Source organism: Spermophilus citellus, assembly GCF_964194105.1.
Source record: "Spermophilus citellus genome assembly, chromosome: 1".
NCBI classification, from domain to species: Eukaryota; Metazoa; Chordata; class Mammalia; order Rodentia; family Sciuridae; genus Spermophilus; species Spermophilus citellus.
Window position 1 is genome coordinate 93677123 of NC_138182.1, and position 18916 is coordinate 93696038.

General features: G+C 39.1%; 1 protein-coding gene across 6 annotated transcripts in view; it reads right to left on the minus strand.

Annotated features, from left to right (window-relative positions):
- Window positions 1–431: 431 nt before the first annotated feature.
- The window catches only part of TNFRSF19 (TNF receptor superfamily member 19), a 90715-nt gene continuing 72230 nt past the window's right edge, over window positions 432–18916 (minus strand). For 5 of the 6 annotated variants that reach the window (XM_081289339.1, XM_081289341.1, XM_081289343.1 and 2 more), the window contains 5 exons: window positions 12958–13122; window positions 12002–12127; window positions 7402–7504; window positions 6444–6849; window positions 432–2435 (listed from right to left, as the gene is read on the minus strand). In XM_081289339.1, coding sequence (XP_081145465.1) covers window positions 2427–2435; window positions 6444–6849; window positions 7402–7504; window positions 12002–12127; window positions 12958–13122 — 809 coding nt within the window. In that variant the 3' untranslated portion in view covers window positions 432–2426. The remainder of the gene's footprint in view (window positions 2436–6443; window positions 6850–7401; window positions 7505–12001; window positions 12128–12957; window positions 13123–18916) is intronic. The other variant, XM_081289344.1, reaches the window with a different exon arrangement.

Sequence of the window (18916 nt, forward strand, 5' to 3'; positions counted from 1 at the left end):
GCGATGATGCCCGCTGGACCATGTTTCTCCACGTAGATTTCCTGACTCCAGCAGCTGAGCTTATTGAAAGTTGTAGGATATTCCAACACTGTCAGATACAAATAGAATTTTTTTCCCTCAATTGTTTACAAAGAGTGTAAAATATAACATAATATGTTTCTAGAGTAAGTGGTGTCAGATGTCTTTATCTTGATAAAAATAGCCCAGGACTTTTCAAATGTAGAATCAAATGAAATCCATTTTCAACCCTAAGCATCTCTCTCTACTGATCAAAAGTGATGTTTTGGGATTTGGGGCCAAAGTCTCTTTCCCATCAGTCTGGCTTTCTTCAGCAAGCATCTGTCTTTGAAGTTAATCAGGACTCTCCATATGGAAAATATATTCAGGTTACACAAAGGAACACAACCCTGCCTACTTTGATCATCCCTGTCATAACAGAGATGATCGGATTGCAAACAATGGCATACTTCTGTGAAATACAGGAAGCCACTCAAGGAAAACTGGACTTGCATTTTTGTAGATGTCTTGTGGCCAAATCCTAAATATTTTATTAGAATTTCCTAAGGGCAATTTTCATAAGAATTGGTGATTACCAAAGTTTAAGAACGACTAGCTTACACTAAAACAGGAAACAAAAAAAAGAGAGTCCATTGGTTATGACCAGGCACTACATAAACATGAATAAATGGGGGTTATCATGAGACATTGTGATTTTCTATTTTGGAAAAAAGAACTGAAGTCATGAGCAGAAACAGACACAGACAGCTAGTATACCCATGTCAGAACCTAAAATTATGAATACAGAAATGGCCACAAGGAAGAGGGCTTGTTAAATTTTACTAATGTCTTAGAAAGAAAATGTTGGGTAATAAATGTTGGGGTAATAAAAATGACCTAGAAAAGACAGATTAATTTTAATGTTTAATTTAAATGTTAGGTAAAAGACACTTAATATGAGCCCAAATATTTTAATGCCCTCTAACACACTGATGTTCAAAGGTCTATTTATTGTTTAAGTGTATATGTGACAGCTAATACGGAGCAGTTAAAAGACAAAGGCCAGATCTGATCATGAATCTTTCTAGAGGGGAAAAAAATATCCTGCTCAATTAAATCCCTTTCTACTTAAGATTAAGAGCAAATGAGCTATCCCCTGCTTCATGACTGAACTGGTTTCATTTCTTTCTTAGTCCTGGAGACAATGATCGTTTGTAAATCCTAAAATGATAGAAGATGGAGCACCCTGACAGAAGCACCAGACTTCTAAATTCCATATCATCTGGCTAATACAGGAGATTATGTGCTGTGTAATCTCATAAGTATTATTAGAGGGACAACCGCAGAGTTCTGGTCACACCACACTGTGCCTCTTACAGACTTTTCTACTTTTTCTTCTACTATGTAGTGTAGCATATTCTCATGGAAGATTACTTCAGTAGCAGGAGGAACCTGATATGCTGAGATCCCCAAAACCTTTAGTATAAGATACAATACAAATAAGAGATCACCATGTTTATAAATATCTCCTTTTTATAAAAGAAATTTGGTACCGTCTCAGCTCAGGCATAGAGACAGATATAACAAGTGCTTCCATATCAACTGATTGAACATGAATATTAATGAATTTAACTTGTGCATCCAAGTGTCTAGGATATGCACGTCAAGTGGTTTTGATGCCAGGGTGATGGGCCACCCTCTGCTGCCCACAGTAACTCAGGTTCCAACTCCTACCAGCACCAGAAGGTGTCGATGTGATAGAGGCTGAGGTTAGAAGTGAGATTCTGGAAAAGGGGTGTTCTCCGATTCCTGGTCAGTTAACTGCCTTTAATAAAGCCAAGATTCAGACAGGTGGTACAAAGTCGATGTAACCACCTAAGCCAGTCAGTTTGGGATGATGAAGAAGTTACCTTATTCAACAGAAACACTAAATTTCAAACCCATTCTACATAAAAACTAATATTAAGAATCTGACATGTACTTTTAGCGGGATCACAGACTAAATGAGACTATTTCTGGAAAGAAAATATCAGTGACAATGGATACTCCGGGTCTTCAGCCTTGTTAGACCACATTCACCATGAAGATGAGCATGAACACCTGGCTGTATCTTGCTATGTGCCCATCATCTCAGAGGCTACTCTCAACCCACCAGTCTTTGAAGTTGTTCTTGAAGACTGGAAACTTCTGGTTTAGGAAAGATGCAAATAGTCTGCCTAGAGGATCTCCTTGCTTCTCATTGAGGTTTCAGCTTACAGCTGGTCTGGCTCAGAAGCAACTAGTTGAAAGGCTTAAAATGCCATCAGTTTGGTTCAGATTTATTTTTTCTCCAGAAGCTGAGGGTCCAGACTGCTCAGTCCATAAGCCTAACAGAGCGGTGCCCTTTGGGTTCCAGACACACAGTTCCACTGCAGGAAGAAGAACGGCCTTTAGGCTGCCTAAAACAGTGAGAGAAGAAGAGCTTTAAAAACAATCCCTTCAAGCTGCTAAACTATAATAAAAGATGACTATGCATGGTTTTTACTAGTAGTTACCATGAATTTAATAATGCATGGACAAGAAATTCATTCAATCATATCCAGGAACCCATATACTCCTGATAATAAAATTGAGGTTTCCATAACAACTCACGGTCACTCAATCTTTGCCAAGATGACTTAAAAGATGTGAATGTAAGCCACAGTGATCACAATGAATAAACAATGTTTTTGCTGATTTCCAACCTCATCCAATCATTGAGATCATGTTTCTTCAGTGCTGGCTCCTTTAGAGCATTTATAGGTAAAGATTTTAGGGTTCTTCATGCCCTTCTTTCAAAGAACAAAAATGATCAATGAATAGTGCCATTCTTTATCTGTCAACTTAGTCTCTGAGTTCAAGACTTCCACCCCACTATAGGAGGATGTATAGAAATAGGGAATGAAATTTTTCTTATCAGATCTTCCTGGAATATCACAATCATCATAGGACAAATATCCTCAGTGAAGGGGAGCCATTTAATTTGTCCTTATCAGGAAAGGCACTGACCTCACTTCAGGAAGGGAGGAGCTTCAGCCATCAGAACGTGACCAAAAGGGAGTGGAACCTTCATCTCGCTCATTAACCCTTCACTGACTTATTTACCATTAATTAGCATCAGTGACCTATGTAAGTTTGTAGAAAAGTTTTTTTTTAGATCTTAAGAGATACTACTAGAATAAAAGCTCCTGATGTTCTTTTGAATACTAGGAGGTTATTTAATCAAATGTGTTGGTTAATAGACCTCATCATAATAACCACATTAACTCTACTGCAAAAGGCAAATTATCCTCAGTTTGCCTATGTGGAAAAAGTAGATTTCAGTAGACTGAAGGACTAGAATCCTGGTGTCCTCATATCTTTTCTAAACTTCTTTTTGTTCCTTTAGGCTCACATTTAAAATGATGTTTAAAAATTAACATCAAGAAAAGCTTTGCCTGTAAACTAACACACTGGCTTCATTCTCCCAAATATCTCAGCAAATGATATACTATATGCCTCAGTTCTGTTCCCCTCTGGGGGAGAAATTTATAAGGAAACTTGATTAAAATTGAGTCATATAGACTAAAGAAGGCTCTCACACCTATTTGCTTTATCCTGAACCATAACTGTCATCATCAAATTCTGGGTGGTCTTAAACCACCCACAAGAAAACACAGTTTTGGGAAACAAACCTATCTTGCACTAGAAATCACAGACTCACATCCAGAAATACAGTGCCTTCTGGAATTCTGAATGAGCCCGTATTATAAATATGACCTAACTTAAAATGAACCAAGGAATGGGTAGAATTAACTAGAAATCCTGTGTGTTCCTAGTAATAAGCTGCTGAAATCAAATTCTTTATGAAATGTGTCCTCTGACTTGGAGAGTTGAACCTGTTAGGAGAAATGTGATTGCTTTTTAAAATTTTGTATTTTAGAAAACTAAACAACAACAAGAAAAACTAATTGAGTTAAACACCTGGCTGACCCCTAAAGTAAAGAGGCCTAGCTTCTGAAGGTTTACAGCTGTTGCTGCCTCTATTTTCCTTGGAAGATTAGGGTTCGTTCAGTATACTTCATGGATTCAGTAAATGCAACTAAATGGAAAATGCTTTTTAGAATCTGGAAAAGATTATCTCTTAAAATGGGCTCAGGGCTGGGGGTATAGCTCTGTGGGTTTCATTCCCAGAACCCCCTTACACACATAAATAAAGTGGACTTGAACTATTACTTACTGTTTTTTATTGTAGGGGGGAAATCAAAAAGGTTTACATTTTAATAATTCTTTTCTAAATTCAGAATGTCAAACTTAAGTTTACCTATGTGATCTAATAATTGTAAGGTAACACATCTTGAAAAATTATTAACAGCTTTTAATAAATCATGTTATGCAATAGAATAGTAACATTTTCTCAGCAGGTTAATTTTAGATGTGATTACAGCTTTCTTTTCAATTCATAATAATTGGAGTTGAAAGTATCTTTACTGACCATTTCTTGGACTTTTCTAAAAGGGAATTAATGTCACCTGTGCCAATCTTATGTATTAAAATATGTTTCTCAAATTCACATTCATAAAGCTGTGGTAGCAGTGCTTACAAGCCATATCCCCAATCCTCCAACACCACAAACAGAAGAAGGTGGACCATGAGTTGGTTCAGATAAGACTTAGTGTTTGTTTTATTCCCCCCTCTTAGCAATTTACATCATGAACCAGGGGACAAACTACAAGACTGAGGATGATGCTAGCTAATTCTCTTTACTGACAAGACTCTGCAAAACCCTGGTTAGTCAGTTGGGAGCTGATAATCCTCCTTACTCAGACTTTTCCATGACAATGGACACACAGAGGGTGCAACAGGCCTGGGGGAAGGTAACTCACTGGGGTAGCTGGCAGGGCATCCAGGGCTTTGTTGCTCAAGGGTGGGACTCGCCTCCACCTGTTTTGCTGCACCCTCCCTTCCCTTACATGGAGGCCTGGATGGTAGGACTTGTTACCTGCTGGGCCTTCTCAGCCCTTAAGTTTTGTGGGGCACAATCCATTCTAAATTCTTATTTATCATCATGAAAGCTATATGAATTATGGGGTGACTCAAAAAAACAGGATCAGTAAGTAACCTTCCCTAGCAACAAGTAGAGTTCAGATGAATGTAGTTTACATTTTTAAATTGGCCAATCTGTTTTTTCTTTGTTTATTTACCTCTTCTCCATTTTCCACGTTTTGAGACTAAGAACAACACAGTGTTTTCCCTTCAAAGCTAAAAAATGTTTGCTGCATAGAATTCTCTAGCAAATTTCCTTGTAGTTTAAAAGAAAAGTTGTTATCTATGTAGTGACCATAAAAAGGAACACATCTACATCACGTTGACTTTGGGCTAAGTTTTTGATATCAGTGGACAAGGATATGAAGTCTCCCGGAAGTGGAGGCCACACTCCGCAGCATGTGCAGTATGTTTTTTTACTGCTTGCTCAGGCCTGAAGCCCTGGACTTGATGCAGCAAGGACCAAACAGTGAGAGCAGCAAGGCTGCAGTGCAGGGCAAGGTATTTTAGGCCCTGAGAGCTGGTGACACAGCTGTGACTAGCCCTTTCTACTCAAGGCTGACCTCATTCCAAAACTTATGCTGATAATGCAGGCACTTCCATTTAAGGAAACATACAGAAGCATCAAGTCAAATTCAGCAAAGTCCCTATCACCTGGAGGAGAAAGCAGAGGTGGTGCCAGTTCTACCAGAATCCTTCCTGCCCCAGCACTGCAGGGTACCAGCCCTCATCTATCTGCACTGGCCACCACTCCCCCTCTTGCCCCTAAACCTGATTTTAAAATGTTCTACATGGGAGAATCTTATGATGCATTTGCCTCTAGATCACCACCAATCAGTATTCAACCAAATCGATAAATTGCCCAAAGTTGAACAATCCAGTAAACAATAGGAAAGAAGGGAAGAGGGGAGGAGTAGTTTTAGAACTAAATTTTGATCACCCTGACAGTGAGTGAAGTGCACTGAAGATTGGCCATAAGAATATATTTAGAAAATGAAGGTCTGGAATTGTTTGCGAGATGCTCTGGTAACTAATCTGTCTCTTCAGTCAGTAAAGGAGACTGTACTAAGTAATCAGATTTATAAAGAAGAATTTAAAAAATGCAGCTGCCCTTTATGGTCTTATAGAATAGCTCTATTAGTTAAAAAAAAAAAAAGACTATTGAAATTTATTTTAAAACATATTCTACAATGTACGTGAAATTATGAAAAATGGAGAAACCGTATCAGGATTCCCCCTGGGGATGGAATCCCGAACATTATGCCTGCTAGGCAAGTGCCCTTCCATTGAGCTACATCCACAGCCCAGGCTAGCCCACGTTCACTGCAGGGAGTTCAGTTCCCCTCCCTCGGGTCTGCCACAAGTCAACACTGCACTCCTGCAGTAGTCCGACACTGCCTTACCTGGAGGGATGTGGGAGTGGTGGGGTGCACAGTATCTCCACCCTCCCGATCCAGCTGGCTTCCAGTACATAGTGCTTCCTGGGTTAGCGCTGACTCTGCCACTGTCTCCTTGTATCTAGATAAATCAGCAGTTTCTGTGAAGTTTCCAGAATGAGCTGGAATTGAAACAGCTCCACCAACCAGATCTTGACAACTGTTTGAATCCAAAGATGTTGAGCTTTTGTTTTCTGGATTGAGAGAATCAATTTCTTCTCCATTGAGTTCAGGATAAGAATCACAAAAAGAGATGTCGTCGCCACCCACGGGATTCTGCATCAGAGGCCAGGCATCGGAAAACTCGCCACACAGGGACCTTGAAAGGGACCGGAAGAAAGTTGGCATGGTCTCCCCCACTGGAACTGCGTTTCTGAACACATGTTCAAAGGATCTTTAAATTTCATGGTGAGAAAGAACACTACTACAAAGCAGCATTTCAGCTATGATTTTAAGTCTTCTAAATGAAATAGCAATTTCTTAAGTCAGGATTCTACTGCTTCCTATTGTTACAAAGTTGCATCAATACAGGGACTCAAAGTACTCCATTTACTTTAAAGCTGATTTCCTATACATATTTCTAATTAATATTCTTAAGCTAATATATGAGATATGCCATTTCCTATAGGAAATGAATATGCTAAACGAATACACAGCAAGTACATGGAAGTTACAGATGACAGAGGTGTCATAATATAGGACAAAAATAAACTTTGTGGAGAGAAAAGTACAAAGAATATTACATTGTCTATTAGCTCCTTGAGAGACCTCCTTAATTTTTGCCAAAGAACTATCTCCCTCCAATATCCAGAATGCCATTAATAATATTTAAAAAGCAATGTTTCTAGAGTTCCACATGAAAATTAGTAAGTCAGAAGAATGTATTATGCACAAGGGAAGGTGAAATCATTGAAATGACTGTTACCTCTCTGGAAGGGTGGCCCTGGAATGCACCCCACAACCAAGTGCTGGCTGGTCAGTGCCGCAGGCCTCATCACAGCACAAGGACGGGATCAAGTGGACAGGCCCTGGGGAAGCCAGCAGAGGCATGAGGCATAGTGCTTTTCTCTGGAACTTTCTCTTTAACACCAATTCAGCATGGTTCTAGGAAATTTAGCTATTCCCCTTTGTTAACTTGAAGTTAACTTTTTCCTTATCTTAAAAAAAAAAAAAGATGAACCACTTCTATGAGATACCTAGAATAGTCAAACCCACAGGGACATATGTAGACGAGGGGCTTCCAGGAGCTGTGGGGATGGAATTGTACAGTAGGTTTTTTTTTTTTTTAATTAAAAACAATTTTTTTTAGTTGTTGATAGTCCTTTATTTATTTTACATGATGCTGAGAATCGAACCCAGTGCCTCACACATGCCAGGCAAGTATGCTACGGCTGAGCCCCAGCCCCAGCCCCAGCCCTGTACACTAGGTTTTTTTTTTTTCCCGTTGTGGAACAAGCTTGTAATGCTGCTCATTTCCTTAGAATATTTTGAATTGTTCTTTCTTGGACTTGAAAAATTTTTAAATATTTATTTATTTATTACTAGGCTTCATTTTTTCCCCACGCTATTTTACTGGTGCATTGTAGTTGTACAGAATGCTGGGTTTGGTTCCTACATTACACTAGTGTTTAATGGAGGCAGCTTCAGCTTGGGAAGTTCTGGGAATTCTGGGGGTGGATGGAGCTGATGGTTGCACAGCAATGTGAATGTACTTACGCCACTGAACTGTTCACTTAGAAATGGTTAAGATGGTCAGTGTTGTGTTATGTGTATTTACCACAATAAAAAAATGATAAAAGGCTATGGGAAAGCATGTGAAATGAGACTCTCACACACTGCTGATGACAGGAGAAACAGTACAACTCCTCTGCTGAATGTGCAGTAATATAGACAAGAACCTAAAAATGTTCTAAGTCCTTAACTCCATGAACACATATACCTATTTTTAATTGCTGACAATGTAAGTTAAAGCATAAGCAGATGTGTGCCCTCAGCTTCACAAACCACTATGTTCACTGAAGAAGGAAAAAATTTAAAAAATATAAAGAATTTTTTTAGATAAGCATAATCTTTCCCAATCCTATGAGATGGAAATATTAATTTGGCCAACATTTTAGTGAGTGGCGTTCTAGACTTCTTGCTCTCTATGCACATTTAAGTATAATTTTGATTTTTATGAAACTATTAAGTTACCAAAGCACAAAAATACAAAGACATGTGTACATAGTTAAAAAAAAACTTGAAGAAATTATATATATCTACACATATTTATATTTGTTTTTGTGTGTTCCAAATTTTTCCATGGGGAATATCTATTTTTATAAATGGGAAATATTATGAAATTGATATTTGTTTCCCTCTCAAAAAATTAATTTCATATATTGAGATGCAACTGCAAACCATTATTGACAGGAAGGACATCCAGGTAGACTTTATCTAAATATCTCTCAAAGCAAGACCTCTGTATGGTACATTAGAACACACCACGGTGACTAGGAACTGTGACTGCTGTGACCTGCTCTGGTTCTACCACTAATTAACTCAACAAATGTGCCATGCTCACTATGGGACACTTCAAATCACTTAAAAGCAAAAGGCACTATCATTCCAGGTAAAAATGGCTAATTTCAGAGAAAGTACAAGATGAACCTTGAATTCTTTTTGTGCCAGAAAGTAAAAAGGTGCTAGAAATTTAAAGGGGACATGTCAAAATAGCATATGAGCCAGTCTGAGGGAACTTCTACTGACCACATCTAGAAGAATTTGAACATCAAAATTAAAAATGATTCCAAAGAATTTGTAACTATTGGGCTGGGGATGTGGCTCAAGCGGTAGCGCGCTCGCCTGGCATGCGTGTGGCCCAGGTTCGAACCTCAGCACCACTTACAAACAAAGATGTTGTGTCCGCCGAAAACTAAAAAAATAAATATTAAAATTCTCTTTCTCTCTCTTAAAAAAAAGAATTTAGTCTAGACTAACTGAAGTAAATAAATAAGTGGGGGAGAAGGGAAAGTTCTTTCTTTTCATAGGAAGCCAAGTTGTAAATGTAGAAAGAATGATGGAATTAGAAGCTATTAGTAATACCAGTGTAATTCCACATCATGTACAACCACAAAAATGGGAAGTTACACTCCATATATGTATGACATGTCAAAATACATTCTACTATCATGTATAACTAAAAAGAACAAATGCAAAAATTTAAAAAAGAAACTATTATTAATGACTGGCTTAGGTAAAAATCATCAGGGATGCTAATCTCCTGGGTCAAAGTTCCTGGGTAGGAACAGGATAATTTACAAGTCTCAAAGTATCTTTCCCCATATGTTTACTAATTAAAGATAGCAATCACTTTACAGTGGAGAAACCTGGAAGATACCCTTTAACTAAGTGGCCAAAGTCAACCTGCCAAGACATGTGACAGAGGGACTCTGGTGCCTCCTGATCCAGTGTACTGAGAAGGATGTGGCGTTCCCTCTGCAATATTTCTGAATCTAATCCTGACGAGAGTAAACAAACCCAAACTGAAGGTCACCCTGCAAAAGTACTGACTGGCCTGTACTTTTCAAAAACACCAATGCCATGAAACACAAAGAAAGACTCAGGAAAAACTCCAGCTTAAAAGAGACCAAAGAAACTTGACAACTGAATGCAGCAGTGGTATCTGGTTTTCTTTGCCATGAAGGACATTATTGGATAGATAAGAAAACCGAGTATGCTCTGTAGATTGTGAAACAGCATCGCATTAGTGCTAATTTCCTGATTTTAATACTTGTGCTATTAGGTAAGAGAATGTTCTTGTTCTTAGGAAATAAACACTGAAATATTAAGGGGAAAATGCACACGTCTATGTAACTGATATTTAAATGGCAAATAAAAATATGTACATATACATGTATTTATGAGGAGATGAAGCAAATCAGAAAAAATATTAATATTTTTGAAATATGGGTAAAAGATAAGTAGAAATTCTTTGTCCTATCCTTTCCATGTTTATATGTCAGAACTTAAGTCAGAATAAAATGTTAAAAGAAAAAAAGGGGTACTGTCATGAGGAGAAATGCTCATGATGACAAGTGACACTGACCTTGGACATTGGTATGAGGAATCTTCTGTGTTCTGTTTAGAGAGATCGTATAAACCAGGCCACCTGTAGGTTTGATCTTTTGTATTACAAATTAATCTTTTGAATTAAAATTAGAGTTCATCTCTTAAGAAATCATTCCTACTTACTCTGATTCTAGTAGCAGTGTCCATGAAATATTCAAGAGGACACAATGATTGTGTGTGTTTGGGGATCACAAAGTTACTGTCAATAGTTAAGAGCCCATTATCTATAGGCAAAGGCAAAACTGGATCCACACTCATCACAGAAAGTCTTGTATTTTGCTTTTTAACCCATTCCTAAAATAGAGGATAGTCATGATCAGTAGAAAAAAAAAATCAGTTATGAGATGGAAACACTTCAGCCTGCAATTTTTTGCAAAGCAAGATTGGATAGTGTCAGGAGGACAAGCCAACCTCACGGGGATATATTTAACTTAAAGCAAATAAAATGTGCTTAAGAGAGACGACCTGGTGTAATTTAGCCTGGCATTTGTGGGTGCTAACAGAAATGCAGTTAGGGAGAGAAGGGAAGCTAGGATGGACTCAGGGAGAGCTGTTGGTCACATGCAATTTTCATTTGTAGAGTAGTGAGATCATTTGGTGGGGACTGGAATGGGACGTGTAAGGTGCAAAAAAACCTTGTGCTGATGAAGACATGTAAATAGCAAAGGAAGTCAGTTTCACCTTTGGTCCATTTGCCTAAGTGAGAAACCGATTTCCATTTAAATCAATTTCCTAAACTGTCATGTCTGTCAATAATCTGAGAAGCAATTATGGTTTGAGGAAAACTCTGACATGGACCTCTTTGCTCCTTTTAAGACATCACAAAAGACATTAAAATGGAAACATTAGGGTTGGGCATGGAGTTCAGTGGTTTGATTTGAAGGTTTCGTTTGAATTCACAAGATAAAGGATTAAAAACTTCTACTCTACATCAGGTCAACATGATTTCAAGTCAACCTGACTCAAAAAAGGAAAGGCAATCCTGCCCTAGAAAGTTGCTGAAAAAATGTTAGGGTTTGAATGAGACGCTGACTTTCTTGGCTTGCTTATGTACTTAGGGAGATTAAACCCATGGGCATTCTATCACGGAGAACACCCCCAGCCTTTTTAATTTCATAGGCTCTTGTTAAGTTGCTGACTCTGGCCTCAAAATTACAATCTTCCTGCCTCAGCCTCTGGAGTCTCTGGGATTACAGGTATGTGCCACTGCCCCTGGCTTTATTTTCTTTTTAATCGTGAAGAGATCTGACACACCCCAACCAACAAGAGACAGTGGAGAATGATTTAACAAGATTAACTATAACTAGAAAACTGAGCCCAGCCACCTCACGGTGAGACCCATATGGACAATGCTTTGCAGTTTCAAACTCTGCCTTCCACCGGCTGTCTGACAGGCCCTTTGTGGTGGAACTTACCGTAGGTCTGGGCAGAATCCTGGTGGTACTGGCAACATGCTCTGTGAGCATATTCGCTGAGCTGAGGTCTGTCAAAGCAGGACAGTTCAGAGCCATTGTACTGAATATCCTGTGATCTCAGAGACCCTAAAGGCAGGAGTGACAATTCTATCAGTGAATAGAATTTCCTCTATAAGGGAGTTCCATTAACACCATAACCCAGACTGGAACCAGTCTAGCTTTTGTATTTTTAGAGAAAAAGTCTGCAATCACTGCAATTTTTGATTACAGATCCTGCTCGACGTTGCATGGGACCTGTAGTGATAGAAACATTTTACTGATGAATTCGAGTGACAGAGAAAGTTGGTATCACCTTTGCCCACATTTGCCCAAGTAAGAAACCAATTTTCACCTGAAAACCCCATCGAAAGTTGAAGATGTTTAAATGCATTTAATACAACTAACTACTAAACATTACAGCATGCCTAGCCTACCTGAAATGTGCTCAGAACACTTCCAGCAGCCTACAGTTTGGCAGAATCATCTAGCACAAAGCGTAGGGATAGTAAAGTGTTGAATATCCCATATAATTTAGAATGCTGTGCTGAACGTAGCTCTTGTGTGGGCATGCTTTCATGACACTGTACAGTCAAAAATCTGTTAAGTTGAATCAGGTAAGCTCGAGGACTATTTCTTCTTATACACAAATATGAACTGATTGCTTAAGAAAGCTCAGAATTTAGGGTATTTATGTTGCCAAATCTCAGGACAATTTTCATATTTGCCTTGTGGCACAGGGACATCCCAGCCTTGTCAGTGTTGTTATAAAGCTGTGCCATCCCTGGTGAGGTCCATTTTCATGTGCTCACTATCCTTCAGCAACTACTGATGCTTGCCTTTGCCACTGCTCTTGTCAAACACTTGGATGACAATGACAATTAATAACAATAAGGAAATATAAAGAGTTAGGAACTTACAACTGGGTTTCTTCTCCATGAACTGTCTCTTACAGTAGATGACACACAGGATGAGGAGGGCCAGCAGTACAGTGGCCAGAGCACTGCAGATGACCGCAGCCAGGGCTGTGTCCCGAGGGCTGGAAGCCGTGGATGCGATCTTCACAAGGTTGACCTTGCTGGTACCTGAAAATCACAGCAATGGGTTAGCGTGTTCTCAGCAACCCAAAGTACTGACACCATAGTTGGTGGGCACCTTTAGCAATGGCCTTCATATGGCAAAAATAAGAGCTAAGAAAATCAGCGTGAGAGATTTTAAGATGAATCAAGTGCTCTCCTCTTGGAAGATTTTTTAAAAATTCTACATCTCCACCTTTTACCCCTAAATTTGTTGGATGTACCTCCTCTTTGTTCCTTCACCACTGCAGACCCACAGTCCTAATACACCGTCTTTGGTCCACTAGAACAGAAAGCTGGCATCTTGACCTCTGGATCTCCACTACTTGGCACACAGCAGTGGTGGCGTAAAGGGAAAGGTCACTGATGTGAATGATAATAGGCAGGTTAAAGGGAGAAAAAGCAACACACATTTCCATTTCCAGGCACATGGGCTCTCTAGGAGGGTAAATGCCAATAACACAAGGGGTTCAGATGCCCTTCTTCACAGGGGAGAGGAGATAGAAATGTACACCATTTTTGAGGGGTAGTGAATGACTGTTGGGAAGAAGGAATGGGCCCTGAGACCAGATAGGGATTTGTGCATGATTCTTTGCAAAGTGAATGAGATCAAAGAGCAGACAATAACTTGCAAGAAGTCTGCCCAGGTGTGATGACCTTCCTCGTCTCCTTTCCTGCAACATGAATTTAACTTTCTCTGGTTGATGAAATTTCAGGAAGTGGACCTAACTCAATTATGTTCACCTTAGGCAGATCAGGTCTCTAGGTAGATAAGGGAGTATCTGAGAAAAGTATTTTTCCAGCATCTGCTAATTCCCAAGTGTCTTTAATTCAAAATAATCCACATGCTAGTGTCTTTTATTTGGAGGGGATATTCTCTGGACTCCTTCATTAGGTAATTAATTGGAATTAGGCCATCTATATTTTCAGGAATACTGACCTAAAATATACTTTTTTGAGCAACTATAAGGTAAAACAAAGAGTTGAATCATCCACAAACTAATTGTAGGCCTCCCATTTCTGATAGAGTAAACATTTTGAGTTCTTTTAGATTTAAATTATCAATTATTATAATTAATATAATTATATATATAACTATATAATATAATTACTTTTATTAAATTAAAACCTCTATGTTTAGCAGAAAGAACTCATGCTGTTGTATACAGAGGCAGGTATAATAATGCACTATGAAAGACAAGACAAGATGCTGTGTACTGTTTCATGGTCAAGGGTAGATTTGGGGACCGATGGTCTAAGTCAGTGTCTACTTGTATCACCTTGAGCCACTGACTTGGTCTGAGTCCAAGTTGACATCTGTTCAAGTGGAATTAAGTCATCCAGCTGTTGACTTATTAAAGGATTAAATGAAGTATTATGGAAAGTACTTTGGAGGGGCTTAAGTGCACCTAGTGCTACAGAATCATAAGCTATTGTGGTGATGATGATCATAGCTAGCATTTCTATTATCCTTAAGTTACTCAGCTGAACACACACATATAAATCAGAAATCTATATACAATGGGATCACAGAAGATGCTATTTAACTCAGCCCAAATGAATCAGAGAAAAATGAATTTGAGAGAGGAATAGCATCTAAATGGAGGGGAAATTACAATTTTTCTACCCTTGAATAAATATATCTCAAGTGAGCTCACTGGGGTGGGCCTCATTCTGCTTCTGCTTTGGGTCCTCAGTGCTCCATGTTGTTCCCTCTGTGCTGCCCAAAGAAGAAGCACAATGCATGCCTCACATGTAACTTTAATTGTCTAGAGGCCACATTTTTAAAAAGTCAAAAAACAAAACAAAACAAAACTTTAATCTATTTTACTTAACCAGAAGCTCTTAAAATATTTTACCATGTATTCAATATAAAAATTTTGCATTCTTTATTTTGTACAAAAATCTCAAAATTCACTGTGATTTTACAGAGACAGCTCATCTCAGTTCAGACTGTCCATGTTTCAAGTGCTCAGTAGCTACATGTAGCCAATAGCTGATGACCATCATACAGGACATAAAAACTCCAGAGAATGAAGGTTTCTATCTATATTTGAATATTACGGCACCTAAATGCAGGACAACTTGTCTTCTGGTGTCTTGGTATCTTTCTTTTTAGCTCTGGCTACACATTCCCCAACCCCAATAAGATTGTTCTCCATAGTATGAACTTGAGACTGGAACCAGAGAGAAACATTTGGGTTAATGTTACTAAATCATAAATACAGGATACCAGGAACAATTATATTGGAGCATGAGTCCTAGTATTTCTATTCTCAATAATTTGGGCCACAAAGATCAAAGTTTCTTCACCATTCATCTGTACCTTGGGCTTGGATGAATAGGGGCCCAAATTGTGTTTTTTAAAGGCGATTTATTTGTAAATATGTTTAATATTCACAAAACTATATGGAAATGCTATAATAATCAAATAGAACATATTAAATGTTGATTATACAGTGATTTAAACAAATTACATTCATAGCCTGATAGAGATTAAATCTAAATCTGAAACAGCCTCAATCAATGGTCAGAGTCACAAAGGATGTATGAACAGAGGCCCAGCTGTACAAACACGGGCAGATAAATAACTGAGTTAAAATAGCAGTCCACACCGAAGGGGAAGTGACTTAGAAGCATAAGCATTATCTATTTGGGCCAAAGGGTAAAGCTGTGGGAAACTGTCATCCCACTTATATTTGTTCACTTCAGAGTGAAAACAGTTTCCTTAGCTAAACTTTGGATCACATAATCCAGCCCTGCTTAATACTGGGCTTTAGCAAAAGATGTCATTCAAAATAAGGCATAGTACGTTGATGTAAGCTGAGGATCTCAAAGTTTCCATGTTGTAACTTTTAAGTTAAGGTCATCAATTTATATAGAACTGGATATTCAGGAAAACTGTCCTAAGAATAGGAATTTCAGGTTAAAGTAGAATTGCTGTAGAGTTCTTTACACTGTCAATGTTTAAAATCCTTCCAAATTGTATTGGTCAACTTATTTGCCTTAAAATAAAAGGAACTGTCTCTAACTTATAAATGGATTTATAAGTTGTAAATGGAGTGAGGATTTATTTTTAACTTGGTGTTTTGTAACCTTGGAATTATTTTCTCTAAACATAAAAGTCTCGATAATACACATTTCTAAGACAGAAAACTAATCCTGTAATTTCTTTTTTTCTTGAATTGTTCTTTTTAGTTGTATATGACAATAGAATGTATTATGATATACATACTTGGAGCGTAACTTCCCGTTATTGTGGTTGTACATGATGTGGAGTTATACTGATCTTGTATTCATAATGAACATAGGAAAGTTATATAATGTCATTCTCCTGTCTTTCCCATTCCATCCCTCCTTACTTCTCCCTACGCCCCTGTCCAATCCTGTGAACCTCCCCTCCTCTCCCTCCCTTGCCTATTAATATGGTAATTTCAATGACATCAAGTTGCCATAATAATATCAGTTTTGATAAGTACACCCATTGCGTCCATTCTCTATTCACCTTCCTATGCAATAACATGTAACGACAAACAAGAAAAATACACAAGTTTTATCTCCTCATTTTTGACATTTATATAAGAAAAGCCATCCTGTTAATTCTTACACCCTCAGTCTTCAAAGTAAGTAGGTAAGAAGTAAATAGAACTGCCTTCTTGCTTATATGTGCAAGTTTGTGACAACACTTAAGCAAACCATGATATTTACAGAAAATGGGCTCATCATTTCTGGTTCATCATTTTTGGTTTTGTCACATACAGCAAGGTTGACATAAATAGGTAAAGCTGTGGAGACTGGGATGAATATTGTCTGAGCTCCAAAAACTCATTCACATATGTGCTTTGTTTTAAAAGCCTACTTTTGTATAATTGTTTTTTATTTGAACAGTAAAAACAAAGTGTTGAGGGGAAGAAGGGAGTTTTGTACTAGCTATAAAATGACTTCTATTAAGTTGTGGTTAATTGAGATGCTACTGAGAATTTCCCAGAAAACAACTTATCTACTACAAACTAAAAAGTATTGTTTTGTTGACCTGTGGATACTTCAATGATGCTAACATTAAAGATTAATTCCACCCACATTCCTGGACCAAATACTTTGTCCATAGTTCACTAAGCATATTAAATGCCTGCAAGGAATTTTTCCTATACCTTATTAGGATTCTGACAATACTTCTGAAGAACTGGGAGTAGGAACAGCCACATTGTTTTGGAAACAACTTTATCTAGAAAACAAAGCCATGCTTACCCTAACCAATTAAATTATTAAATTCCTTCAGAGTGTGCGTTTTTATAGCCACGTACCTTGCTCACACCCCTAGAGGGATTTCATGGTCTTACTTAGGTAGAGTGGGGAAAGTTCACCCATGACCCCTTTTGCCCTCCAGGTGGGGAAGACCTTGTGTTCCCCGCTCAAGGTTCAGAGCAAAGGGACCTTGGGCTGGAATCCCGTCTTCTGATCCCATGGGGAGATTGTACTGCTCCATGGATGTTGTTCCTAGTCCCTTCTTCCATGGCAAGAAGCAGAGGATGTTTTATGGGGGTGATGGAGTCCGGAAAGGCCACACGCAGAGAGAGAAATAGAACAAGGACACACAAAGACAGACCCTGGAAGCACCAGCATCACATCCGGACCCTGCCTGCGCTGTCCAGAGCCAAAGCTTTGCTTTCTATTGATTGCCCTACTTGTGTACCTTCCTCAACTTCCTAGTACCTGATGTTTACAAATCTGCTAAACAAAAGATTCTTTTTTTTTTTTTTTCCAGAGAACATTCCTGACAAAGGGCCCTGTTCAGGCAGGGCTGGCTGGAGAAGGAAGAACTGGGGTCCAAAATCCAGCTCTTGCCACTTCCCACCAGGACTGTGAACAAGATTTTTCACCTGAGTCTCAGTTTCCTCCCAGGGAAGAGGAGACAGTTCCAGGATCCTTTGTGAGGCTGAGGCACTGAGCACTCCTATTAGGACAGAGGAGCTGGTGCAGATCAGTTGGAATGCGCTCCTGGAAAAGCTGGCTGTCAGGGAAGTGCGGCCTCCACCCTGTGGCCTGGTGGCTTCTCTCTGGAGAAAGGAGTGTGGCCCTTACATCAGAGATTGAGATCCAGTAGGAGACTTTCACTGCTCTGCAATATATGCTCCCTGTCTCAGCTGCTGTCCTGAGCTCCAGATTCCTGCCTCCAATAAACTACTGACCATCTCCACTCAGATGAGGGAACACTGTAAACTCAACAGCCCAAAGAATGAGTTCCTCATTGCAACCATGACCATCTCCCCTAATAAAACTCCCTGTTCCCCTCCCAAATCCTTCTCACCTGTCATTGCTGCTTTCTGTAATGCTCTCCCTCTGCTGCGTGGATCACTCCCTCAGCTGTGTAGGTCCTTCCTCAAATTCATCTACTCGGTGAGGTTTCCCCACCAAACTAAAATTGCAATCTCACCCCACTGCTTCCTACCAGCTTGCCTGCTTTCTTTCCCTCTGTAGTACTTACTGCACCTGACATTTTATATATTTGACCTGTTTGGTTCATTGTCATTTCCCTCAAGGTGGGAGTTATGGAACCCATTTGGCTTGTGCAAACACCCAGCTGGCTGTGGCTAGGCTGGCCCAGCAAGCGGCCAAGCTTTCAAGCCTCTTTCCCAGCCACGTGAGATAATGACCAAGGTAGAGTCACTGGGAAGGTGGGGTGGGCAGAAGAGATGTGTGTGACCTGCGGGTCATTTCAACTTACGGACAAATTGCTTGCCCTGGTCTTTCTCTTCACTGAGAGCTGGAAGCTGGGTACTGCAGCAACCTAGCTGTGATTGGA